This window comes from Pagrus major, chromosome 10, assembly GCF_040436345.1.
Source record: "Pagrus major chromosome 10, Pma_NU_1.0".
Lineage (NCBI taxonomy): Eukaryota > Metazoa > Chordata > Actinopteri > Spariformes > Sparidae > Pagrus > Pagrus major.
The window spans coordinates 25114706-25124332 of NC_133224.1; the positions used below are offsets into that span (position 1 = coordinate 25114706).

Sequence of the window (9627 nt, forward strand, 5' to 3'; positions counted from 1 at the left end):
TGCTTTGTCGATTCTTCATTGTGGATTTAAGTGTCTTAAGTTTGTAAATGTGCGGCTCCCAACTGATGTGCCAAAAATCCATTTAGCAGCAGACGCGCTGAGGCTTAATTGTTGCATATTTGAAATGCCAGTCACAATGACTTTGCAATCCTGAATCATGTTTGCGGTGGCTTTTGTTTCCCGTGGCTAAATAACTGTTACAATATGACTCTCAGCAGAACCAATCACCAGCGCTGGCTTTAAGAGCCTAATCCTCTTTAATTTGTGATTACTTGTAATTCAAAATGGTAGCCCACTAAACCACGGGAGATTTATTGTTTAAATGTCCTCCATCACTGTGTTGCAACCTGGAGTCTGATAACAGAGGAATAAATATCCTGTATATATATATCCTGAGCTCTCATGGTCGCATTCAAGTAAATTACCATAAAAATCACTGTACAAATATTTTGGCATCAATCATGGAGCATAAATTGCTAAATAGCTGGGAGCCCTCTTAGCATTCATAGAGAATGATTTCATTGGCATTCTTGTGGCAGATGACTTTAGCCTCACACATTCCTCGCACAAATTAGAATGTGAGAATTAAGAGGGATTTCATACGGCACGATAAGTGTATTTTAAAGGCAGAACTGATTAAGCTTGAGGGAAGAGGGAGGAATTAGGTAATTATCTCCAAACAGACACCAGTGCTGCTGCTCTGCTGTGCGAGACCAGGCCCAAACACTCCAGGATCAAAGTGCACAGCATCAAGTCTGTCCTCAATTACAAACCCAGTCCTGTGCGAGTCTGCCTTACTTGATTTTGAGCACCAATCTGGCAACCCATGGGTGAAAAAAAAAGTCCACATGGTACTGAAGATGACGCATCAGTTACTTCAAAGGGAATGCAAAGTTTGTGTTTGCCTCTTGTTTATGAACAGAATTCATGGCGAGAGATTTATTTTGTCTACTAGGTTAATTCATTATTGATTTGAAGGGCAGGATGTTTGAGCCCCCTCGCAGAGAGATGTGGAAGTTCGGGAAGGCAACCTTTCAGAAAAGTAGTTTGGAGACACTGGGGCGCTGCAGAGTCGGCTGCTTTTTTTCCATTTAATTACAACTGTAATGTCAAGCAGCCAGAGTTTGGGACAGGCTCGCCGGTAAAATGGAGGGGGGAGGAGGAGGAGGAGGAGAAGGAGGAGGGGTACCCGGGACCCTCGTTGATTAGTTAAAGTTCAATTGAAGTTGCTACCTGCGCTCACCTCATGTGCTGACTCACTCAAGAGTCGCCCTCACAACTTATTGGACTATTCTTTCACCGAGCATGTTCATAAAAGACGAAGAGTGGAGCTAATTTTAGCTGAGAGTCCTACCTGCTCGTAGCAATTCTCCCAGGTGAGGTTGAGGAGGCACGGGGAGAAGAGCTCATCTTCGGTCCGGGCATAACCGTCCATGGTGTGCGTGCGTGTGTGCCAGCCGTGTCGTCTGGAGGAGTCTGCAGGAGTTCTCGCGTCGCAAACGGAGATTTTTGTCTTTGTACGTCTTCCCTCGACGAGTCTCTCTCCGTCTCTCTGTGTCTCTCTGCCCCGCTTTGCTCCTCCGTCCGGCGCCGTGGCAGCTATCAGCCGACAAACAGCGGCGGTGTGCAGGCTGCTGCTTCCCCTCCGTCACGTGGGCGCCTTCTCCCCCCAAAAAACAGGAGCGGGATGCTTTCGACGGCGGTGGTACCCAAAGTGGGGTCCGCGGACCGCCTGTAGGTGTCAGGTGCTTGGTCGAGGGTGCCACCGACATGATGAGGAATACTTTAATTGACGCCAGTTTTGGCTAAAAGATGCTAAAATGACTCCCCTCACCTCCCAACACCTGTGGGTCTTCTCCTTGGTAAACATGGCAAATAAGCTAGCAGCTAGCTAATTGGCTAATAAGCTTGCTGCTTTTTTTTTTTTTTGGCTGGCCTAATTAAATTCACCTGCAATTAGCATCCAATGGCTACAATTAGCTTAAAACAAAACAAGCTGGTCTATCAGGCGGCCATGTTGGTATTGGTGTGTGTTGAGCGAGACGATGTCATTCACTGAGCGGTTTTACACAAAACTAGATGGTATTTTACTTTAATTTCAACAAATTGCAACTCCCTTGACTTGAAAAATATCTTTTAAATTGACAATATTAGTGGTGAACCAAAAATGGACGATAAAATTCAGCTCAGAAATCACACACTAGTTATTCATGTTGCAGGAATAAAGCAACAAGGCACAGTGAATCGTTTTATTTTGAAGCTTAATTGAAAATAACAAACACGTACTGTACTTAAAACTAAATTCACAACTTAATTTATTTTTTTGACAAATATTTTGCCACGTCATGGTGGTAAAGTCACAGGTGTGATTAACGCTAATTCTGGCTGCATTTATATGAGTTGATCCACTTTGGATTGGAGCCATTGTTACAGTTATTACTTCCACCTGTGCTTTTCCTGCTCTGACAAATCTACAGCAAACAAGATGAAAATATTCATTGACGTGTCTCCTGATGACAAAATCTAAAGTCTAACGTAGAAGAGGAAATGTAAAACAAAGCAGCATTCTCCCACACAGGTGTTTGATCAGGCATCTCATCAGGACTGTGTGGGCATGTACACGGTTTTTGATTGACGTCTTCCTCAGTCTGCTGTTAGTTTCGTTGCACCTGTTACTGCAGGGCAACACCTTTATCATTTGTACTTTCGATACAGAGAGGCAGGTGACATCATGATATTCCCCCATAGCTCTGCCTGGCTTCGACCTGAAACGAGGACTAATCAGACTGAGCAAGTGAGAGCACCTGTGTGAGTGTACATGGCATTTAATTAAGATTACATTACGTTTATTTAGCTGACGCCTTTATCCCGAGCGACTTACAATATGTGCATTCAACCATGTGGATGAAGTACATCAGCCTCATCAACATGCTGAGCTGCTACAAGTGCTACATTTACAAACAATAAGAGACTGAGAAAGAGGATTTGGACTGAACAGATGAGTTTTCAGTCTCTGGTGGAAGATGTCTAAAGTTTCCGCTGTCCGGATGTCATTTGGGGCCTCGTTCCACCATTGTGAAGTAGCAAGCCCATTGGAAGTAGCAGAGCTTTTTTTTGATTTGCATTCGCAGCACTTTAGGCACTTAAGGGAAAAGTTCACCCCAAAATAAAAATCTCATACTCATTATCTACTCACCCCCATGCCAATGGAAAGTCCCATGAAGTTTTGTAGACCACAAAACATTTCTGAAGCTTCACAGCAACTAGGGACCCCGACACCCTTGTGCACCCACTTCAGCCAGGGTGCACGCTAACATTTTTAGCTTAGCAGGTACAGTGAAGATGAACAATCGAAAAAAACAATTTGGGGTCTGAGGGGCTTCTTCCTCTTTGGTTTTTTTTTGTGTGTTTTAGAACAAGTCCCCATCTACTTCAGCTGTTTAGGAGAATGCTGCAATACTCAGAAATGTTTTGTGGACTATGAAACTTCACCTGACTTCCAATCAGCATGAGGGTGAGCAGATAACGACTGAATTTTCATTTTTGGATTAACTTATCCTTTAAGTACCAGTCGCTTGAATCTTATTCAAGCAGCCATGGCGGGGTGCAGACGAAAACTTGGGTAGGTTGAAAACCAGCCGGGCTCCTGTAGTCTGGATGAGCTGCATGGAGGCAGATGAAATACTGAAATTAAAGCTAAAATGTTTGACTTATATTTCTTTGAAAAAGACTAGAACTTCTGCTCATACCCTGAAACCCTACTCTCACCTACATTATTTACACAGCACAAAATATAACACAGCCCATTGCACCAGAGATACATATAGCCAGAGGCTAATTTGTATCAGGATATTCCTAAATCAGGTGCCAGTGTCATAGAACAGTACAAAGTACAGAAAGCAAACAAACTAGTGACTGATAAATGTGAGTTATATCACACATTATGATCATTTTTAGATGACAATGCAGGCTAAAAGTAAAGGTATGCTGACCACTTTTGTTTTGAATGCACAGCTGGTCAATGGTGCCTTTGTCCCTCACAGTGTCGCCCTCATGAGTCTTTACTGCAGCTTCAAAAGCAAGCCCTGCTGGTTTTATTGTAGCCATGTCGCCTTCAAGAGGCTGATTTACATCTGATCCACCAGGTGAATGCAGTCCACTCACTGCTGAGACAGAAAAGAAAGCAGCAGCACTGCTGAGCCCAGAACAACCACTGCTGTTAAGGAGGGAGCTGCATGTCCACATTTGATTAGGACAGTGGTGTCCCATCTGGAGGAAGACTCTCAATGTGATGGAGAAACTAGTGGAGAGGTTCTCTACTGTATACTGTATGTCTGAATCCATCTGCTGCTCCCCAATTGGCTTCTTTTTGTGATTCAAAAAAGTCTCAAATTTCTGCATACGTTTTGTTAGCGGAGAGTTTTCTGCTTCTAAAGGACCTCGCAATAATGGCAGATTAAAAAACACTGGTGTCAGGTAATTCTCATTGAGGAAATATCGGGGAATGAGGCTGAAATACAGTGACCTGAAAAATTGTATTCAGATGAAGTGATAACCGGAATTGCACAGCATCAGACTATCACTGTGCAGTTCAAATACACCTTACGGCTTTGGATGATCTACATGTCAACGCGATTTTTTGAATTTAATGCAAAGCTAATTTAAAAAGTTGCAAAAACCCTTCAAGATCTACTAGTTTATTATTTACGGCCTGACAGAAGGTTGACACAAAACTTCCATTACATTACTGAAATGCCTTTACGTTGTAGTATCTTCAGTATAGTGTCCTAGCTTTATGAATCCAAAGCATGACCTTATGGACACCTCATTTGTATTAATGGGGCTCATGCATGTCACAAATGAGTGCGGGCTGATAGCATTATGCAACATGTAAATATTAAAATCAGTGAGTGCAACATTTCTATATAGAGTTTGCCTTTAGTTTACCCCAAATGTAGCATTTGATTGCATTAGTCGTATCAGTCTATGATAGACCAGCAGTTTTAATCAAGCCCATTACATTGGATTTAAATTAAAAGGGGCACTATGTAGCTTTGGAGACATTTAAACTCAGAATTTATAACTGAATAAACAAGTTGTTCGAAGAGGAAAATAAGGTCCCCAGAACACTGTTTGAATTTTGAAAGGTGGCAGGGTCCGCATGAATTGTGTCGTCCTTTAAGGGTCAGTTTGTTTCTTCAGTCATGAAAACAAAGAGAGTTTGTTATTCAGTTTCTTTAGGCATAAAAAAAAGATCTTTCTCTTCTGATTAAAATGTCTTACCCAAAACTACATAGTGCACCTTTAAAGTTAATTTATATTCCTAGTAGAAAACCTTCCTCCTTCAGAACAAAACCTGTACAATCTTGTACTACAGAATTTGTTATCCACGTGCAGCCATGCTGAGCGCAGAACATCTTTCAATTCGCTGCAAACTCTTGGTGGAGGACTGCTAGCAGAGCTCATTTGGAGAGCTGTCTTTTAGCACACTATTTATTGTGATGTGAGACCCGTGCAGTCAGACGGGCCTTTTGTTCATCAGTTTTCTTTGCCGGCCTCCTTGTTTGATCAGATGCGTTTGCCACGCATGATCTGCACCCGTTTGAAGTGTGGTCAATTGGCAAAGCGCTGTGCATTTTCTTTCCTTTTTTTCCTGGAGAAACAGTCAAGAATTCACTGCAGTGGTGAGAGTATAGAAAGGCAAAGAAATGACAGTGAACGTCCCCCATGGCCATTGGTCATAACACAGCCTACACATTTTGTCTAATGAATTCTCATGAGGCTCGTTAGTGTGTCAATACTGCAAATTGTGGAGTAAAAACACATTAAAATGCCTTTGAGTAGCAACAAAAATAAGGGATTTTTGCAAGGACTTCTGTGACAGTTGCAGGTCTAAGTGATTGTTGTGCTGCATTTTAAAGTGGAAGCGCATCGATGGGGAGAACCAATGGTAAGCCAGCTGAGTGCCTTGAAAGAAAGCAGGCCCTGATCTGGAGGTACAGAAAAAGAATGATGCAAGCAAAATGAAGAGCGGTTTGTTCTTCAGCCTTATCTGTCACCATCGACCATAATCTGTCCTGTGCTGTAGATTAATTTAAAGATTATGGCGTGCCATACATTTGCACAGTGCAGGGGAGTGCCAGGTCACAAGAGAAACCACAATTCTGTGTAGCCGGCTTCTTTCTGAATGCAGCTTGTTCGTATACTTGTGCCTGTTGGCTTCCTCTGATCTGTTTCTTCTTCTTCTTCTTCTTCTACATCTTCTTCTTCTTCTTCTTCTTCTGCCCAGTGACACATGAAAGCTTTTCACGGAATCAAATCAACAGCCCGAGATAATTCAGTGTGACAATGTAGCAATTGTGTTAGTGTGATTTTATGTGGGGATATTTCTATCATTCACACATATCTCATGAAGGCTGCGCCAGTGAAATTGGGTGAAAGTTCAGGGACAGCCACCGATCCGGCAGCGTTGTGGGGGAAATAAATGAGGTCAAATCAAATATCGTTGGCCCCCCCCTCTTCCTACAGGTAGTGGCTGTACATTTCTGCACAGGTGCCTTCAGTAGTAGATTCATTTCAAACTGGCAGCCCATTTTAAACATGCAGTCTACATGCCACATCTCCCCTACATAACCAATTTATCAAGCCTAACCCGGCGGTACGTGCATATACTCCCATATCACAGAGAAGGCTGGAAAGCAACTGTCATAGATGGCATGATTGAATTGTTCCCTTGCACTGTCACCAGAGGGGCTATTACTTCAAATTAGCATACAAATTCAAACCAGGACAGATGGATTTGTCACATTCCAGTCGCCATCTTCCTGGAAGATTGGCTGTGCTTGTGCTGTGTGATGGAGATAAGACACCTGTCTCGGCTCCGATTGGTGGCGGCGTTGGTGGTGATGGGGGGTGGGGGGGGCACCGGCGTGGGATGGGAGGAGGAAGAACGGGGTGCGGGGATGGATTTCCTGAAACGCTGAGGTGTTCTGCAATAAACTTCCCTGCTCCTCAGTCTCAAATGATGATGAGGCACCATCCAGGACTCTGTGGGTGGTGGAAGATTGAGCTGTGGCGAGGTGGTGATTCACACTGTTTGGAAACACGCTGAACAATACCTGTCTTGTATTTGTTTGTGTTTGCTACTTTTGGTGAGTTACTGTCAAATAGCAGTATAAAGTGGCCCCTAACATCAGCACGGGGTGCAAGGATGAGTGTGCTATGAGCAGCTGTGTGAGGAAATGTACAGAACATCCTCGACCTCTGGTAACTTTCCAGCTTGAATGGCTAAAAAGGAAAACTACAAATCTCATTCCGACTCTGTCAGAGTTCAATTTCTAATAATAATTCCGATGTAAGAACATAAGAGGTTGGACTATGCAGTCGGTCTCATACCCTCACATCAGACACTAACAAAATACAACTTGGAGACATAATGATTTTCATTTGTAATTATGGCAGAGTGAATCAATGGGAAGTATTGAGCATGAAAAACTGTCCTTACCTCGGGATCAATTCCATATAATTTCCAGATCAGCTCAAACTAATGGGTTTTCTATTGGCTTCACTTTGGAGAGAGACTAATCTCTCTGGCACCATTTTGTGGTTCTGTGTACGTTCCCAAGCAAAAGGCCATCCACTTAAAAACTCGTCTCCCAACAGTCCAAAAAATATTAAAGCACACATGCTAATGTCCTGACTTAGCATATTACACAATCTGCAGGCTTAATTTAAAACTCCCTTAGCAGGTCTGGTATCTCTGCCTGCCTACTTCCAGACACTACAGAGATTGTGAAAAATGCTTACTGGTTCATTTCTGCCTCTATCCTCAGGTCAACGTTATGTATATTCCCTTACAATTGATGTAAAGTTGAGATGCAGAACAGAGGAACGCGAGGTTATGCTATCACAAAGGCCACAGTGCACCTGAACAGAAAGAAATCTGGATTAGAAGCAGTTAAATAAATTGCTTTTTAAAGGGTGATGTGAGGGACACAGGGAGAAATAAAATGGGATCTTTGATTTGCATTTGTCATTGTGCCCAGACAAGGTATATCTCTCAGAATAATACTGCTTTTTCATGTTTCTATCTTCTCCACACAGAATAGTCTATCCATCTGGAGCAGAGCTGAAGTATAAATTGATTAATGGATTAGTCGATCAACAATTAAAAAGAAAAGACAGAAAATTCAAGCAGAAATGTCAAACATCTGACAGATGCTGCTAGTAAATTGAATGTCTTTGGGATTTGTCGGACAAAGCAAGACAAAAGAACGTGTCACTTCGGCTTTGGGATTTTTTTTTTTTTTTTTTACTGTTTTCTTTCAACGCAGACGCCAAATGATTAAAAGAGTACACCAATTTTGCGCTTCTATAACACTGTCAGACACAATATAAAAGTAAAAAACAATAAAGATCATAATCAATGTCGAAAAAGCTAAATTGTCTTTTATAAGCCATTCATTTTTCTTCCTTGTCAAAGCAGCGCCCACATTACCCAAAAAGCAGCTCAACTGCTGAAAGCTTGGTCAGAGATTCAGATGTGTTGTGCTAGTAGCGGCTAATGTAGCCTCAAGCAGAGAAGAAGAGCAGGCTGCAGAGGTCTGGTAAGGTCACTTCTTCCTTTCACTGACAGTTTTTTTCTTTCTTTCCATTTTTCAAACTTGTAGTCATCAGCCCCATACATTGACTCAGATGACATCACTTGAGGCAATTTTTCAATTTCTTTTTCTTCTTCTTTTTTTAACATACATTTTTAGTAGACTAAGCCTGAAAATCCATATCTCTAATCTGTAATACAAAATAATTTCTAGTTGCAGCCAATAAAGTGCATGACAGAGCTAATAAAAAAAAAAACCAGTCAGTGCACCTTTAATTTGAGTTAGATTGAGATTAATTTGTCATATGTACAACATTCTAAAATATTACAATTCAAGGCACAACTGCCTTTTAAATGTACTTCTTTAACGTTGGTAACCAGCTGCCAGTTTGTATTACAGGGTTCTGTACCGAGTCTGAACTAAACTTGAGTCTAAAAGTGGATGTCACTTGAGTTCATTGTTCTCACAGGCTGTGCAGCAGTGCTGGAAGAAGAATTCAGATCCTTTACTTAAGTAAAGGTATTAATACCACAATGTGAAAGTACTCCATTATCATATCTGATATATTTGGATTAATATTACTGCTTCATTAACGTGTATGTTGCATTTTTGTGCTGCAGATGTTTAAGCCCATCTTAACTTCTGTACATACTGTTTGGTAGTTTAATCTACAGCAATGCATCATATTCTATAAAGTCATCATGTTTGCGGCGTCACTGCCCTGTGAGAGCCACAGATCTCGAAAAAAGTCAACTTTTCATGAGCTTGGAAAGCAGACCGTTTTCAGCTTTGAGACGATGCATTTTCCAGCTAATCGGAAAGAGATTTTGTACCGTTTTTAGCTTGTGAAGCAGGAGAATTTTCTCAACCACACAAAGGAATCCTTCAGTTTATCACAAACATTCAAATGATCATATTGTTAGATTCATGGATTTCACTGGAGAGGAAGGTGCTACAAAATGCATCTGAAAGCCTAATCGGAAGTATAAAGTTGGACAAAATGGAAATGCTCAAGTAAAGTAAGAGT

General features: G+C 41.7%; 1 protein-coding gene across 3 annotated transcripts in view; it reads right to left on the reverse strand.

Moving 5' to 3' along the window:
- ppargc1a (peroxisome proliferator-activated receptor gamma, coactivator 1 alpha) overlaps window positions 1-1812 on the reverse strand; it is a 267696-nt gene extending 265884 nt beyond the window's left edge. For all 3 annotated transcript variants that reach the window (XM_073475249.1, XM_073475251.1, XM_073475248.1), the window contains exon 1: window positions 1355-1812. In XM_073475249.1, the coding sequence (XP_073331350.1) occupies window positions 1355-1435 (81 nt within the window). In that variant the 5' untranslated portion in view covers window positions 1436-1812. The remainder of the gene's footprint in view (window positions 1-1354) is intronic.
- Between the last annotated feature and the right edge of the window lie 7815 nt (window positions 1813-9627).